Below are 17,891 nucleotides of genomic sequence, written 5' to 3'. Positions count from 1 at the left end.
TGTATATATTTAATATATAAAACGTTCGAATTTCAACACATTCGTTAAAAATGTTCTAATAACCGTCTGCGTTCTGCGTCTATGCATTGTTTGTCTGCTGGCTGCGGAATTGATTTGAACCTGCGTGATGGCGTCACGCGGCGTCGCGCTCTCCCATAATGCAGCGGGCCTGAGGTTTTGATCCAGTGGGGTTCATGAGATCGGTGAGAGCGCTCGACGCAATGAGGTGGAGAGACACGACAACCATCGAATCTTCATCTCCCAACTGAACACGCACACACACAGACAGACCGTTTCTCAAGCCAACAATCACATCAGAAACATGTGGTTCGGCCACTTCTCACTCCTCCCGAGAGGTCTGTGAGTTCCTGCGGTCCATTAAGCCCTTGAATCCGGAGGATTTTTCCCCCGTCGGCCGATTCGCACCGAGCAGGCAATGACAACGGCCTCCGCAACCCCGCAGCAGATGAGAGACCGGCTGCTGCAGGCCATCGATAGCCAGAGCAATGTGAGTAACCCACTCACTCTCCTGCCGAGCAAAGCTTACTTTCCCCGACACGACACAGTTAGAGCCTTATTTCGCGCCGCACCGAGCGTCTGAGTGTGTGGCAGGGCAGATGTGCAGCTCCCGTTAGCAGTCTGCTAACCGACGGAGCCACATTTACCCCTCGCTACGCTAACGGAACAACCGAGCAGGCGCGAGATAACCCTGCTTTTCAAACGTTAGCAACCATTAAGAGCTTTTATAAAAGCAGCCACCTCGATTTAAGGTGCATGTTGCGATCAGACACAGATGACATGTTGTGGGAAGCCTGTTGTCCGCTAGCTGCTTCATGTCAAGCTATCAGCTATTGAGCTTTGGAGCAGATTAAAAAAAAAATTCTCGGCTCGTTTTGTAAGTTTAGCAGTATCTCTAATGCTGCCAGTGAACATTGTCTGTGGTTTCCTATTTATACACGGCATAGCTTGGCTAATACGAGCTCGGTATATATGGTTAGCTGACACAGTGACATTAGCAAAGCGCTAGCATTTGAATTCATGCTGAGAGCAGTGAGTTAGCTTGATTTTGAATCACCAAGAGCGATGAAACCTCTGTCGATGCCTTCAGACAGTCATGTATTTGTGGTCTCGGTTGTCCTGGGTGTTTGTCAATGTGTGTGTGAACTAACCTGAGCACACAGCTGGTAGCTGTTCCGGCTACGTTGCTGTGCTAACTGGGCACGCAGACCTAACTAGAGCTAACCTGCTGGCTGCCTGGAAAATGTGACAGCCACATTGAATGTTTTACTAGGCTAACAACTCGCCATAAAAATGAGGAGCTTGAGGGGAATAATCAGTTTGAAGGGTTTGGGAAATAAACAATCAGTGTAATTGCAGTCACAATAAATATTCCCAACTTTAGGGTTTTAGTGAGTTTGCCTTCACTGGAGATTTTATGGTAAGTAAACACTGGTCGGCTTAAAAGATGTTTGACTACATTTCCTACACTCTTTGATTATATGTGAACCTGGACCACAAAACCAGTCTTAAGGCGCTGGGGTATAATTGTATTAATAGCCAAAAATACATTGTATGGGTCAAAAATTATTGATTTTTCTTTTATGCCAAAAATCATTAGGATATTAAGTAAAAAATTATATTCCATGAAGATATTTTGTAAATGTCCTACTGTAAATATATTCAAACTTGATTTTTGATTAGTAATATGTATTGCTAAAAACTTCATTTAGACAACTTTAAAGGCGATTTTTTTTCAATATTTAGATTTTTTTTTTCACCTTCAGCTTCCAGATTTTCAAATAGTTGGATCTCTGCCAAATATTGTCCATTCCTAACAAACCATACATCAATGGAAAGCTTATTTATTCAGCTTTCAGATGATGTATACATCTCAATTTCGAAAAATTGACCATTATTACTGGTTTTGTGGTCCTGGGTCACATATATGTATTCTCTTGGGTGTTATTTGGCTATGGATGTCCATACATTGTTTATTGTATTGTTACTAGTATCTTGGTGTTAAATTGGTAGGTTAAGGTCAGGAGGATCAGAATGCTGCCCTGGAGTAAATACAGGGTAAACCTGTTGTCTATTGATTGAAGTGTTCATGAACAGTTTCTGCTTCCACAGATTAAAAGTTGTTCACACTTTTTCCACACTCACTCTAAAAGAAAGGTGCAATGTGTATGACACATCATATTGTAACTGATAAACTATAGTACATCAGTTCTGTTTGAATATTTTATGTCTGACACAAGAGTGTGGAAACATAATTTTGGTTGTGTGCTAAGTGTTAGTGTGTTTTGATTTCTTTATATTAGAGACACTGAGCAACTTCAAGCAATATTCTTTATAGCTAAAGACTGGAATACATTACACTTCTTTACAAAATTACTAAAGATTTTTAAAACCCTAGGTATCATACATTTACTGACTTTGTAAATGCTTACAGAACAAATTGGGTATCATACACTAAGGCTGTATTTGCATTGCAGTTCTTGATGTCCTTTTTCGATTTGTTGACTATATCTGATTTCTTTTTGATGATTAGCTTACATCTTCTTTTAAAAATGACCCATATCCGATATCTGCTTTTATAGTAGACCATTGGCAAAACATCCCAGTGTAGATGTACTGATAGGTTGCAAGGTATGCAAAACAAAACCAGCCCAATTGACCCTTCGAAAACATCTTGATTGACAGGCGATCTGACCAATCATAATGCCAAATCGGCCATTTTGTCCAACAAACAAATCAGACAGGACAGTATAGATAACTGAAAAATTGTGTGTAATTTTTATTATAATAAAACATATAATAATGTAATGCAAATCGACGTAGCCTTTACCACTGCTTAGAATACAATGAAATATGTTGCGTGGCTTATTCTGTGTAAGAAGCCACATCGTCTTACAGAAGGATTCATTTCAAACACTCGACTGATGTTATGAAGTGAGTTTGGAATAAAAACATGTTATTAAATATGTTTTTTTAACGTGCTTTTAGATGGAGCAGCATTTACTACACAGAGCTGCAGTTCACTGAGAAGCTATGCAAATAGCTTTAATAATCGCGGGATGATTTTTATAATCGCATGATAAAATGTCTTTGATTATGAATGCAGTTTTGCATAGCTTGTCAGTGAACTACAGCTCTGTGTAGTAAATGTTGCTCTATCTGAAAGCACATGATGGAGATTTACTACTAATCACAGAACCAGTTTTACTGACAAGATGCGCATGATAATCGCATTCAATTAATTGTGCAGCCCTAGTATTGACGCCTTTCCGTGGTTGAAATAAAATAAGTTCTGATGTTCATTCATGTTTATTTCATGCTTCAAGTAAATATGAAAAGACAATCCGTTTACGTGCTGCTTGAACTGAGGCAATACAGTGATCTGTCACGACACATTAACGGGTCACAAAACCGTATCTATTGTTTGAATTTCTTACAAAATGACAAAATTTGAAAGCTGAGACTTTGTTCCATACCAGAATTAACCTGCTCTGTCTTGTCTGTTGGCTCCACAATGTATTTTTCACTTCTTGCCAACATGTGTAGTGTGAGAGCGGAATGGCTTGTTGGACATGGCAACAGTTACTAAGGAGGGCGGGTTTTTGCAGGGGGTCAATTGCTATTCAAAACTAGCCCAATCACGTTTTTACACAGTTGAAATGGTAGGGGTAAAGATCACGTTAACCCACGGAACAACCTGCAGCAACAGTGTAAATTGTAGCCCAATTCTGCAGTAAAACCATGGACTTGGCAACACTGCGTAGTGACCTGGAAAAGTGTCCACCTGAGCTGATGTCATTAGCCACTTTAGCTTTTTCAATGATTTTCGACTCTCAATTGATGGGAATATCCACAGATCGTCCACTTACATGGCAGATGCAAATGCATGTATCATATTCATATCAGATTTATTTCCACATATGAATGAGGCCTGAAACCAATCTGAGAATATCGGAATCCATGTGCTTTTTTCCTGCTTACACGTACATGGGCCAAATCCCACAACCTGTGCCACATGGGAGGAAAAATCAGAATTGGGTCACATGAACCATATAGCCTAATGTAAATGTGGTCTAATGACTGTGGGTCATTCTGAAATTCATGCAGAAACATGCACCTCATTTCTAGGACATGCTAGGTGACAAATGAAATGTGTTCTAAAATCTTCTCAAAATATCAATCTTTTGATATCACCTGACTGGAAGGAGTCATAGTCTGGCACTAAAAAGACTGTGCTCATCATGATTTTCTGTGAAATCTGTCAAAATCTGGAGGCTGACTTTCAGCAAATGGCATTGACTTTGCCAGACAGCACATTAGAGGAAAAAGTCTAGCAAAGTTTATGAAGTGTATTCCAGTCTTAAAATTGAACACTCCCTGCCTTTAAAACATGATTCTAACATTCTTCTGTTGCTATAATCTTACACAACATTTTGTTGTATTGTGTCACATCAGGCTTGTATGTTAAATTGTCTGTCTTCCTGAACAGATCTGTAACATGGTTGCAGTTCTTGATGTTATTACCAATTTGGAGAAATATCCTATCACCAAAGAAGCACTTGAGGTTGGTAAAGATGTGCACTGATCATCAGTAATATAATATTAATCAGCTTAAAATATGACACATCAAATACTTTTTTCGGGTCCAAGTCGCTACTATATTTCAAGCGTGATTACTGTCCTTTTAAGGACATGGTGTACACTATTGTTTATAGGCTCACTTTTTCCCAGGCAACAATATATTAACAATTCAGAAAAGATAAATCACTGCCTGGCTTACTGAGATTTTGTTACGGAAATAAAGGTTAGAATAATGATTTTTTGGTAGTATAAAAAACACCATAATTATGTATTAGCACTGTTTGTTGTTGGGATCTAGCGTTTGGACCCGAAAATGTCAGACTTAAGAGCCAGATAATCTCATTCATCATTACTCATCGTTAACACTGCATGGTATTAGTTTGACAGAAAAATGCTTTTTATGAAGACTTTTCTCTGATGTATCCTTTTAAATGCAGGAAACCCGCTTGGGAAAGCTGATTAATGATGTGAGAAAGAAAACAAAGGATGAGGACCTTGCCAAACGTGCCAAGAAACTCCTGCGGAACTGGCAGAAGCTGATCGAGCCCGGCCAAAGTGACACTCCAGCGAGAGGAGCGCCAAATGTCCCGGGTTCTGCCAATGGCGGTGCTCACCCCTGCCGGACAGACACGCCTCCAGTGGTCCCCCCTCCAAGCAAGGTTGCTCCCGAGCTCAAAACCAGAAATGACATCCATAACACATACTCCCCAAAGGCAGAGAAATCCAGCAGTCGAAAACGGCGTGGGGAGCAAAGGGATAGTACGCACCTGCCGGCCAAAATGACAAAGACGTCCCTTTATGAGCCAATGTATTCCTCTTCCCCACCATTAAATGGAATTAGGGGGAGCCCCGTGCCACTCCCAGATAAAGATGACGATGTACCGTCTGACAGAATCCGCATGGAACACCTTGAGAATGACAGGCACAACAAAATCCCTGTCAATGCTGTAAAGCCTCATCCGAGCTCTCCAGGGCTTACCAAACTACCTAGCACTTCCTCCTTACTCAAAACGTCAGTGTTACAGCAGCACGCGAGAATGGACGGAGGCGGGCAGCATCAACCCAAAAGCCCTCGGTACTCCTCGAGTCCGCGCAGCATAACGCATGAGACGATTGCCAAGAGGTCTTCAACATATGCACCAAAAGGGACTCTCTCGAGCCCGGCTCAGAATTCAGCCCAAGTGCCCTCTCCTTTGCCCACGCTGCAGCCTTTAACGTCACCGGCCCAGGTGTGCATCAGCGACGGTCCGTCATCTGTGGGGCTGGAAGGCTCGATGCACTTGCACAGATCTACGGATAGACTCTCCCAGCCCCCACACAGCACTGCAACACTGGAGCTGCTTTCCAACTCCCCGCTCGCAACACACAGCTTAGAGGGTACGGAGACCAAGGGTGAGCGTGAGGGAGCGACCTCCAACTCGGAAGGCAAAAAGCGGAAGAAATACAGACCCAGAGACTACACAGTAAATCTTCAGGGGCAGTCCTCGGAGGACAGGACCAAACCGGTGCGGTTAAAAGAGCGTAGGTTGACATTCGACCCGGTGACCGGACAGATTAAGCCCCTCACTCCAAAAGAATCCCACCATGATGTAGAGTGCCAAGGCCCACCAATCACAGAGCCTTCGGCGAGGACTGAGATGCCGCAGCAAAAGACCCCTACATCAGTTCCCAACCCCTTTCAACAGACGAATTGGAAAGAGCTGTCCAGAAATGAAATCATTCAATCGTACCTTAACCTTCAGAGCAACGTTCTCACATCCTCTGGAGCACAGACCCCCGGTGCACACTTTTTCATGACTGAATATTTGAAGCGAGAGGAACACGACGTCAAAGAGTCCCGGGAAATGCATGCTTTAGTATCGAGCAGCTCCCCGATAGAACTACCCGGGGTGACTCGGGACGTAAAGAACGAGGACCTTCTCAGAATACACAACGAACACTGGCCAGGCGTGAACGGTTGTTATGACACCAAGGGAGCCTGGTTTGATTGGACAGAGTGTATATCGTTGGATCCTCACGGAGATGAAAGTAAATTGAACATCCTGCCATATGTTTGCCTAGACTGAGAGAACAGGGCTTGGAAAAGTTTTCAATGTTCCCACTGTGAGTCGAAGGAGATCGAAGTGACTCTCCTCGTCACTCTGTACTAGGTTCATCTTACAGGTGTAAAGAACGAACCAACAGCGGTTGTTCCGAGTTCAGTTTTCCACAAGAAGGAGCTGAATTGGCGTCCTGTTTGTAATGTGCTGCTACCAACAAGAATTTGCAAACAAGGGTTGTATATAATGGCTAGCAGGGATTTCACTGGGCCAGTTCTTGCACAATGTGTGAATAGGAGGGTCTGAGCAAGCATTGAGCAGTACAGATATGTTTAAAGTCGAGAAAATCTTTTGGCAGTTACAAAAAGCTTTATGTGACAAAGAATAAATTATAAAAGTTTCTTATCATGTATGCATCTATTTATTTGACCATTTTTTTTTTCCATATTTTGTTTTTCCTAGCAGAAAGTTATCCACTAAGATATGTTTGAAGCTTTTCTGTTCGCATCACACATTTGTCCCCTTATTTGTGATGTACATGAGGCATATATAAATACATTTCTTTCTCACAGCGGCTCTCACGTACGTGTGCTAATTGCAGTAGATACTGACATTCCATTCTGTCATTTCTCGCTTAACATTTCTTTCTCGATTTATTTAAATGTGATTTTCATATGAGAGAAAAGCAATCTATTTTTAGATCTGTTAAATAAAACAATATTTTAAACAAATCTGTTTGCCTAGATAATTGTAAAAAGAATAATATGGATAAATATGTCGAAAAAGAGAAAGTATTCATGTGCTAGAAGAAACCGCAGCGAATGGCCACAGAGGGTGCTACTTTTCATCTTCATACTGTGAGGACACGAAAGCAAGAAAATGTTAATATGCTGGAAATATACTTGTTACCATTCCTTTAGATATTGTTTGCCTTACTGAAACCATTCAACAATGACTTTCTTATTTGAAGAGCCTTAGTAAATGTATGGCATTTAGACTTGTTTAGGTGGTACAGAAGGAAACACCTCTTGGCATCTGCCATATGGTCTTTTTTCTCATATGGACGCATTGTGTTATAAATGTGTCAATAAATATGAGCGTTATCCTGCTTGTCTGTACATAGTTCTTGCAATCCATGTAAAACCTTTCTAAGTCTTTTTTTTTTTTTTTTTAATGTGTGAATGTAATTAATTTGGGAGGAAACAAAGCATTTTGAATGAAAGACCCAATCATTTGTGTTGCTGTTCATAGGCATCTATAGACCTAGATTTATAGGTTGTGGTGCTATTATTCATTCAGTGTTTTCGGTTTGACATTATTGATTGTGGGTTTTTTTTTTTCATTCAATATTATTTTAAATGCCTTGCCATTGTTTTGAAGACAAACGTCTTGTGAAGAGGGTGAAACCAATCTGCTGCCGACTTGCAAACACTGTGTGCTCTGCTACCTTCGTCCTACCAATGTGCCTTTGATGTAAAAAGTTTGGAAAGGCTTCCGCTAGCTTCACTTGGTTTCAAAAGTACAGCATATGTTTTCTTAAAACCATGTCAGATATTCCAGGGATATGCATTGTTTTTGAAGCAAAGGCCATCTAAGAGCTCAACACTTGGTTAGGGTATTGCAAATATAATTTGCAATTTAAAACTAGAGGAGAAACTTCTTTGATCATTTTTGATCAGTATATTTGTTCAGTGTTTAACATCACTTGTTTGTTCGAAAAAATAAAATTATCAAAACTCTTTGCATCATGGTACCATTTCTTCCATCAAGGTTACTTGTACCAAAACTACATGATTGACATGTTCATGAGAGGAAAATATGTGATTAAATGTTGTTTCCTTTTCAGGAAATGATTTGTAGTGCTAAATCAGTTAATAGTAAACAAAATGTGTTGCGTTCCCTATGCAATATGCTATTTGAATGTAATTGTAATCTATTTGCTTGCATGGTGTGAAGCGAACTAAACGTGGTTGCAGTATACACACATACTAAACTTTTACTTGAAGGGATAGTTCACCCAAAATTAAAATTCTTTCGTTTACTCACCCTCATGCCATTCCAAACCTGACTGGTTTACTTTCTTCTGCTGAACCCAACAGGAATTTTTGAGGAATGTTTCAGCTTAAAGGGGTCATATGATGCTATTTTAAAGATCATTATTTTGTGTATTTGGTGTAACAGAATGTTGACATGCTTTAATGTTCAAAAAACACATTAGTTTTAAATACTGTACATTATTGTAGTTTCTCTATGCCCCGCCTCTCTCAAATGTGTAATTTTCTACAAAGTCGCTTCTGACAAGCACAGTCTGCTCTGATTGGTCAGCTGACCCAGTGCATTTTGATTGGCCGAACACCACAAGCACGTGTCGGAAATGTAACGCCTCTTTCCATAATCGCAAGCTTCAGCTTTCAACATAAAACTAAATAATGTCCTTAGTTTTACCATCAGTTCAAGCTCAAAAGAGGAACAGAGTCACATGAAAGACAGTGATAATGCTCGTATGTATTTGCAGTACACAAGCCGCAATTAAGAAAGCTGACTCCACTGTGACCCTGTCTCTCTCTCATGCGCACACACACACACGACACGATACTCTACATGGTGCAAAACTCTGCATTTGAACAGTTTAAACAATTAAGAAAACATACAGTAGCTGATTCAGTATAAGCGCTAGATTGTCATAGAAAAGTCGGAATTTACCTTTTTTTTTTTTTTTTAGAAATAGCCTTTGCACAGCCAGCCTTGTTGCTACTCTTCTATAGTTTCACAAAACTGTTGTCCATAAAATGCGTTGCACAAATTCAAACATCTGGGTTGTGGTGTTCTGTTGTAAATAAATCTTAACCAATGATTGCTCATTGCATCTACTTCCGGAAGGCCAAATAAAGTGCTTTTGCTTTCGCACAGAAACACACAGCATCTTCCTGACATGGCTGCATCAACACTAACTGCGGTTCCTGAAACCACATCTTCTTTCTTTGCGTGAACATTTGGGCAGCATTACGCAATATTTCCACATCGTGACGCAGACATGTGGGGGCGTGTTTGAATGAGGCGTTTTAGCCCGATCTGGATCAGCCTTCTCTTTTAGATAGAATAAATCCTTTTGTGGGAGACTTTTAGCTTTGTAACTCTGCAGATCTTATACATGCACAAATAGCTACTTAACACACTAAAGAAAAGGAAAAATAGAGATTGCATCATATGACCCCTTTAAGTCAATGTGGTTTCAAACAACACTGGGCCCCATTTAGCAGCTTTAGCTGCCATTCACATTTTTGCTATGAGACGTTTGACTGTTAAGCTTGTGCATCCTGCAGCATTTCGTGCTTGATGTGACATTGTAAAAATGCATGTTTGAATGTCCTCTTACACACCAAATTTTATACCAAAGATGATAACTAATTATCATTGTAATTCTTTGAGAATAAGGAATTTCACACCACAGCTTTAACAATAATGTCATTATCATGGTATTAACTTTCAGAAAGATTTTTTTCTTTTTTTTCAGTTGACTGAATCAGAATCCACTGAAGTTTAAAGACCTTCAGCATTTAAATTGGCAGATGACATCAACTGCAGCTTGCTTACAACAAAAATATAAATGTTATGGAACCTCAGAACCTCACCATGTGTAATTATGATTACAGTTATCTTTCTTTCTGTGAACAGGCCTTCAGTCAACATTTAAAAGAATAGCTTACACTCAGGCCATTTAAGATGTATATGAGTTTGTTTCTTCATTGCAACAGGTACATTTCTGATGAAAAAGGATGAAAATGAGAGATTTACAACCCCAATTCCAGAGAAGTTGGGACGTTTTGTAAAAATGCAATAAAATCAAGACTCTGTGATTTGGTACAGAGGCATGTTTTACACTGTGTCATGTCAACTTTCCTTTTAATTTCAACATTTCATTGTTTGGGAATTAAAGATACTAATTGTTAAAGTTTTGCAGGCAAGAAGTCTCTCTTGAAACAAGGCTTCAGATGCTCAGCAGTCTGTGATTGTCTGATTCTCCTTTTCATGACTGGTCATACATTTTCAATAGGAGTCAGACCTGGACTGCAGGCAGGCCAGTCTAGCACATACACTCTGAGTCTATACGAAAGCATGCTGTTGTAGCACATGCAGATTGAGAGCTGGCATTGTCTTGATCTTATAGCCATGGACTTCCCATGAAAGACATCATCTTGATGGCAGTATATTTCTCTGTACAACTCCAATATATGCCTCCGTGTCAATGGTACCTTCACACATATGCAAGTCACCCATGCCGTTTGCACTGATGCACTCATATACCATGACAGACGTTTGCTTTTGCTTCTGTCACTGATGAAAGTCTGGATGGTCCCTATGGCCTTTGGGACTGAGAACTCAAAATCCATTTTTCCTAAAAACAAGTTGAAATGTGGACTCATCTGAGTACAGCACACATTTTCACTGACTATCTGAGATGAGCTCTGGCCCAGAGAACCCGGCAGCATCGCTGTATAAATATAGCTGTATGTATAGCTTTCTCCTAGACCTAGAGTAACAGAGTTTAAAGTTGCATTTCTTGATGCAGCAGCAGACTGTTAAGTGACAGCAGTTTTCTGAAGTACTCCTGAGCCCATGTGGTTATATTTAACACCGCAGCAAGATGGTTTCTTATGAAATGCCATCTGAAGGCTCAAAGGTCAAGCACATTCAACTGACGTTTCCTGCCTTGCCAAACATGTACTGTGATTTCTCTGGATTCCCTGAATCTTTTCACAATATTACGTGTGGTAGTTGGTGAAAGACCTAAATTCTTTGCGATTTTGCATTGCAAAATGTGATTTTTGGTTTATTTGACACTTCTCATGTGAAATTTGCCACAAAGTGATGAGCCATGATCCAGCTTTGCTTGTAAAGACTGAGATGCTCCTTTTATACCCAAACATGATCCCTTGAGTCCCATTACCGATTCACCTGTGCTTACTGTGAACAAAGTTTAAAGTGGATATTCTGTAACCTTTTCACTTTTATTTTGCCTCTGTCCCAACTTTTTTGGAATGTGTTGCAGCCATCAAAATCAAAATGTGTTCATATTTACAAAATACATTTACGTTGGTCAGAGTTTTATTTAATTTTGTCAATTAAATAAAAGGGTTAGTAGTAGAAAATGAACAAATAACAAATTCTTGATTTTATTGCATTTTTACAAAATGTCCCAACTTCTCTGGAACTGGGGTTGTAGAATTACATCACTTGTCCACCAATGTTCGTGCTCAGCAATGAAGCATCACAATAATCCACAAGTAATCAGTTCAGTTACTGTCTTGTGAAGTGAAAAGCTGCGTGTTTGTAATAGACAACTCCATCAAGGCGTGTTTAACTAGCTGCTTCCAGTCCTCCAATCCTAACTTTCCTTTCTGCCTTGAAAAGGTTGTATTGTCTGAATCAGGGAGACATTTGCACAGATCAAGCACCATTTACAAGCAAAAACAGTCCAGTACAGTTCTAAACAAATATGTTGGTTAGATTTTGATATGAGACACAGGGGATGGACCTTTTCACTTGGGAAAGCCATATTAAGTTTAATGGACTGGTGTTTTGGCCAGAAGTGATGATTTAAAGTTAAAATGCTGTAATGGTGGATTTGTATTTTTACAAACAGTTTTCACTTCACAGAACATTTACTGATGGATTGACTTGAGTTGTGGATTATTGTGATATTTTTTTCAGCAGTTTGCACTAGCACTCTGACGGCACCCATTCACTGCAGATGATTCATTGGTGAGCAAGTGATGTAATGCTACATTTTGATGGCCAAGTTCTGTATTCCAGTCTTGCATTGCTTCCTCAGCATTTCAGAGAAATATTTTATGAATGCTAGTGACATCATTCAGTAGCCTGCATTATTCCCAGAGGTGACTCATTCCTCAGTTACCGCGAGTTTGGAATACCAGGATGGACACAGGGATACTCCCATTTGTAAAGGAATTTGGTACTTTAGTGCCATATATGGAGTTTTTCAATCAGGGCCAAGTAGGAAAAAGGAGGCGGAGTCTGCATTGAGCGCGCGTTCTCATTGGTGGCGAGGTAACCGAAGGGAAGTTCTCGATCTACTTATGCTAAAAAAGTAAAACAGACAAAACTATCAAACTTTATCCGAAGCATTTCTTTCGGTTCCCGACAATCTGTTTTGCAACTTTGGCTGCTCTTGTAGCTGACACAATGTCTTCGCAGTTCAACAGAGGTCCAGCATACGGGTTTTCAGCGGAAGTGAAAAGCAAGGTACGTGGAATAATTAACAAACTAATTTAAAAACATTCGTTAAAACATAGACATGCTTTGTTTGCTATATTGTAGCGCTTATGCAATATAAATCGTTCCATCTCATTCTGATTAATCTAAAGTGTATCAACAAATGCTTCCTAAACTTCATGTAGTGTTAACATGTAACACACGTGTTGCGATACAAGGTTAAATATCAGTCGTGCGTCATAATGCATATTGTATTATATTATTTGATGGCAACTGGTTGTCAAGTTAAAGCAAGTAAAACGCAAAAGAAGTCGCGGAAATGGTAAAGAAATTTCTAAGAACTCTTGGGGCGTTGCCTCCAGTGCTCAAATATGTCATTGTAACCTGGCTTGAAAAACACAGCTTGTGCTCACAATAAAGCTGCTGCTGGTTCACATTTCTCTTCCTGATAGTGGTTGATGTGATTTTAGCACTCTAGTATCAGTTAGCAGTCCTGACGTTCACTAAATAGACAGATTTATGGTGTGAAATAGGCCTTAGATCTCCTTATTTTGATGTTTTACTATATATCAAGTCATAAATGTAATCATATAACTCACCTACATGTTGCTTCTTTATAATTTCTTCAATGCCTCATGATATATAATGTAGATATTGTGTTCTTATTGAAATAATGAGCATAGAGCTGTATTATACTCTGATTGTAGTGTGATTTTATTATTCAATGTCATATATTTTCCCCCACTAGATTGCACAGAAATATGACACCCAGAAGGAGGAAGAGTTACGAATTTGGATCGAGGACGTTACTGGGCGCTCAATTGGAGATGACTTTCAGAAAGGGTTAAAAAACGGTGTCATTCTCTGCGAGTGAGTTTGTGTTTCAGTGTTTTCAATGTGGCCTACCATCATGTCTTTTCAAAGGTCATTTCACAACATAACCTTGCGTAACCTTGAGGTCTTGATGTTTCCTTAAAGGCTCATAAACAAACTTCGGCCAGGGTCTGTGAAAAAGATCAACCAATCATCGCAAAACTGGCATCAGGTGAGCTGGCCATTTCCACTTCCACTTCCACTTCTCTAAAATGTTTATTCCTGAATGCTCTAGTAAAGCTAGAGACATTGAACTATTGATTTTTTTTTTTTATTTATTTATTTATTTATTTTTTAACAGCTGCTTCTTGTTTACTTAAACTGTTGAAAAGATGGTCTCTTGTTGTAGAAAGTTATTTATTGTCTGTTCGCATTCAGCTATTTTATTCTGTTGCAGCTGGAGAACCTGACCAACTTCATTAAAGCGACCACAACATACGGGCTCAAGCCTCACGATATTTTTGAAGCCAATGATCTGTTTGAGAATGGAAACATGACACAGGTTCAGACCACCCTCCTGGCTCTTGCTGGCATGGTAAGTCCTGTTGAATCATATAATTTCACGGGAGAACAGCCTAACTCTGATATTTCAGTCTGTAATTAGAGATTCTCTCTGTGTTTACAGGCTAAAACCAAGGGCATCCACTCAAGTGTAGACATTGGAGTGAAGTATGCAGAGAGACAGGAGAGGGCATTTGATGAGGAGAAAATGAAAGCCGGACAATGTGTCATTGGATTACAGGTATGTGTAAACTTTATCACCATGTTTCTGTTATTTTTAAACCATCTAAATACGAGTCACAATTATTTACCATTTGTAATACAGAACTGATTCGACTCAACCTGGAAAGTACCATGACAATGTTTCTAGCTCACTTGCATATCTTTTAATAGATGGGGACAAATAAATGTGCAAGTCAAGCTGGAATGAATGCCTATGGTACCAGAAGACACCTGTATGATCCCAAATCACACATTCTACCACCAATGGACCATTCAACCATCAGTCTGCAGATGGGCACCAACAAGGGTGCTAGCCAAGTAAGTTCTACCCTCCCTGTGTCCCGTGATTATTGCTTACTCCTTCTGATCAGTGGTGTCATTAACTGAAATTATGCAGAAATAAAACTTAAAAATAAAACAATTTGTCACTAACTGATGTACAGTATGTTTAAGGTACCAAAATAAAGTTAAAAACAAATTACAGCTAAATGGAAATATATTAAAAGATTAAAAGCATTTTAAAAAATAAAATTGGACTATTAGACTGAAATTAGGCCTCTAACTGATGTAAAATATGTTTGAAGTGCCAAAAATACTAAAGCTAAAGATAAATTACAGCTAAATGGAAATATTAAATGATTTTTCTTTTTACTGTAAAAAAAAAAAAAAAAAAAAAAGCATAAAAAATTAAATTAGACTGAAATTAGGCCACTAACTGGTGTAAAATGTTGGAAGAACCAAAATGACTGGAAGTAAACTACAGCTAAATGGAAATATGTGACCCTGGACCACAAAACCAGTCTTAAGTAGCAGTGGTATATATTGTTATATTTGTAATATATTGTATGGACCAAAATTATAGGGTTTTCTTTTGTCAAAAATCATTAGGATATTAAGTAAAGATCATGTTCCATGAAGATGTTTTGTAAATTTCCTACTGTAAATATGTAAAAACTTACATTGCTAAGAACTTCATTTGGACAACTTTAAAGGTGATTTCCTCAATATTTAGATGTTTTGCACCCTCAGATTCCAGATTTTTAAAATGGTTGTATCTCGGGCAAATACTGTCCTATCCTAACAAACCATACACCTATGGAAAGCTTATTTATACAGTTTTCAGATGATGTATAAATCTCAATTTAAAAAAAATTACACTTAAGACTGGTTTTGTTGACCATGGGGTCACGTATTACAAAAAAAAAAAAAGTTACTTAGTTTTTTTATTTATTTAATTATCATTAGACTGAAATGAAATTTAAATAGATTAAAAAGTTAAACTGAAAAACAAAGTTAAAAAAAGACAAAAAATACTAAATGCTAAAATACAATATATTTAAGATGAAGTACTAAAATCTGAAATGTAAATTTAAAGCGAAATGGAATATTAAAAAATAATAATGTCAAAAACACTATTATATTGCTCATTTTCTGCATCTCATTTGTATCAGTGTTTTCATTAACTGAAATAAAGCTGAAATGAATAAATATTAGATGAAAATGTTGTCAACATTTTCAATTTTTTATATATTTTTATTTATTTTCTTTTTTTTCCATGTAAAATATAGAAAAGCTAATACAAAATATCAATAAACACAATAATAATAAGAGTACATCTAGTAGTAGTATATGAATAATATTAAATAACTCTAATCTGTTTGGTATAGTCTGGTATGACCGCTCCAGGAACCCGTCGTGCCATCTACGACCAGAAATTAGGCACTGACAAGTGTGACAACTCCACAATGTCTCTACAAATGGGCTACTCTCAAGGCGCCAACCAGAGCGGGCAGAATTTTGGCCTTGGCCGTCAGATCTATGATGCCAAATACTGCCCCAAAGGTGCACCCAGCGCAAGCGGAGAAGCTGACACTGGCCTCATGGATTACCAAGACGAGGGCTACCAGGGTTATCAGGATGACGGTCAAGATTACTGAATCAACCAATCGCAGGCAATGAGTCTCAATAAGAAGCTAACAAAAGACCCAAAGCATTCCATTACACCACAGTTAGCATGCCATCTGTCGGGATAGTGGTTAAAGTTACCAATATGACAACATATCACTTATGTTTTAAATATAAGATGTTTTTTTTTTTTTTTTTTTAATAAACATTGTTTTATTAATTTAAAGCGAGAGCCCTACACAACATATCAGTTAAGTGTTATGTGTATTGATACTACTTGTATTTTATATGGTTCAAGTGACAATCATTTAATTGCACAACCACTATAATAATATTTAGTATTTGCTTAATTGTTTAGTTTAATGTAGTTTTTATTAAAAATTTTAATTTTCGGTGAAAATGTTGATCTCTACTTTGATGTTAAACAAGTATGACGGGGGTTAATGTAAAGTTATTCACATAATCCCAAATATTTTAGTTTTTAGCTGTTGTGAAGGAATTTGATATTAAGTATGTATGAGAGAGCGTTACATGAGCCTGATTCATTATTTGAACATGCTCAGGGGTTTAAAATCACCTTTTCTTGTCAGTTGAGCATGTGAAGGTGAATTTTTACTGTTACAGTTGAAAGATGCAAAGTTGAAATAGTGAGGGTTTATATAAGACAAACCTTTACTGCAGTTACATGGTCCATTGTTTTAATTTAAGAGCTTTTTTTTTCCCCCAGTAATATTTTGTTTGTGTTTTTAGGCTGGGAAGTGAGAGCACATTCTTGACATGCACAAAAAGGAAGGGTTCATTTCAGCCTCTTTTTTTTTTTAAAGTAATTTCTGCTTTTGACATTCTAAATATTATACTTCCTCACTTGATTAGAGGAGCTGAATGTGGTTTATGTTTTACAATACACATTACTGTCGCACATGCAATCTGTAATGTGTTTTAAAGAGTTCATCTTTGTATTAGTGTTTCATATTCTCATCAAATATTTTACAGTTCGCCTAGCCAGAACAACTGGAGCTTGTCTTGTTTTCTTTGGATTATAGTATTGTGAAAGGAAATTGAAGTATAATGTTGTGAGCCTTGAACATTTTAAGAACTGGATTCACTACTTTTTTTCCAGTGTTTGTTCTCATTCCAAAAGACTCTTTTTTTTGGTCTGCTCAGATTAATCACTTAAATTGATATATCTGTGTATGCTTTATACTTGTGTTTTTTAATTTTCTTATTGAATAAGATGCTTTAGATGGATGTATTAAAGATTTGGTTCATAATAAAAGGTGAAGAACAACCGTTACTGTTGTCATGATTCATTCAATTTACAGACATTTGCTCTCTGAAAACTTGAAAATGAAACAAAGCAAGTATGTCATTTTCAGTCCTGTCAGTCAAATAATCAAGCAGTGCCTGAGCCAGCAAAGCAGTTATGTTTTCGTACATACTGGAGAAGGTATTGCTAATATCTTTAATGTGTAGCATAATCTTTGGACTTGAGAAAGAGAACTCGTCTCAAAAACTGTC

General features: G+C 38.2%; 2 protein-coding genes across 2 annotated transcripts; both read left to right on the top strand.

Annotated features, from left to right (window-relative positions):
- The first annotated feature begins 115 nt into the window (after nt 1–115).
- Nucleotides 116–8,381, top strand: crsp7 (cofactor required for Sp1 transcriptional activation, subunit 7). The gene is made up of 3 exons (XM_019073565.2): nt 116–508; nt 4,508–4,582; nt 5,037–8,381. Exons 1-3 carry the CDS (start codon nt 437–439, stop codon nt 6,663–6,665), a joined length of 1,776 nt encoding a protein of 591 aa, XP_018929110.2. The 5' UTR covers nt 116–436; the 3' UTR covers nt 6,666–8,381.
- A 4,317-nt stretch (nt 8,382–12,698) lies between these two features.
- On the top strand, nt 12,699–17,667 carry LOC109056361 (calponin-2-like). Its single transcript, XM_019073564.2, has 7 exons — nt 12,699–12,902; nt 13,621–13,742; nt 13,851–13,917; nt 14,143–14,280; nt 14,371–14,487; nt 14,640–14,786; nt 16,136–17,667. The coding sequence occupies exons 1-7, from the start codon at nt 12,843–12,845 to the stop codon at nt 16,403–16,405; spliced, it is 921 nt and encodes a 306-aa protein (XP_018929109.2). The 5' UTR covers nt 12,699–12,842; the 3' UTR covers nt 16,406–17,667.
- The last annotated feature ends 224 nt before the right edge of the window (nt 17,668–17,891 follow it).

Source organism: Cyprinus carpio, chromosome B2, assembly GCF_018340385.1.
Source record: "Cyprinus carpio isolate SPL01 chromosome B2, ASM1834038v1, whole genome shotgun sequence".
NCBI lineage: Eukaryota > Metazoa > Chordata > Actinopteri > Cypriniformes > Cyprinidae > Cyprinus > Cyprinus carpio.
Note: the sequence above shows the minus strand (reverse complement) of the source record. Positions and strands in the feature narration are given on the sequence as shown.

What these genes read in the sequence shown, in the direction of transcription:
- crsp7 (XM_019073565.2), top strand. Translation starts at nt 437, where the DNA reads ATGACAACGGCCTCCGCAACCCCGCAGCAGATGAGAGACCGGCTGCTG. An exon ending in CCATCGATAGCCAGAGCAAT is followed by an intron (nt 509 to 4,507) that starts GTGAGTAACCCA and finishes CTTCCTGAACAG; the next exon opens with ATCTGTAACATGGTTGCAGT. An exon ending in TCACCAAAGAAGCACTTGAG is followed by an intron (nt 4,583 to 5,036) that starts GTTGGTAAAGAT and finishes TTTTAAATGCAG; the next exon opens with GAAACCCGCTTGGGAAAGCT.
- LOC109056361 (XM_019073564.2), top strand. Translation starts at nt 12,843, where the DNA reads ATGTCTTCGCAGTTCAACAGAGGTCCAGCATACGGGTTTTCAGCGGAA. An exon ending in AACGGTGTCATTCTCTGCGA is followed by an intron (nt 13,743 to 13,850) that starts GTGAGTTTGTGT and finishes GTTTCCTTAAAG; the next exon opens with GCTCATAAACAAACTTCGGC. An exon ending in TCCTGGCTCTTGCTGGCATG is followed by an intron (nt 14,281 to 14,370) that starts GTAAGTCCTGTT and finishes CTGTGTTTACAG; the next exon opens with GCTAAAACCAAGGGCATCCA.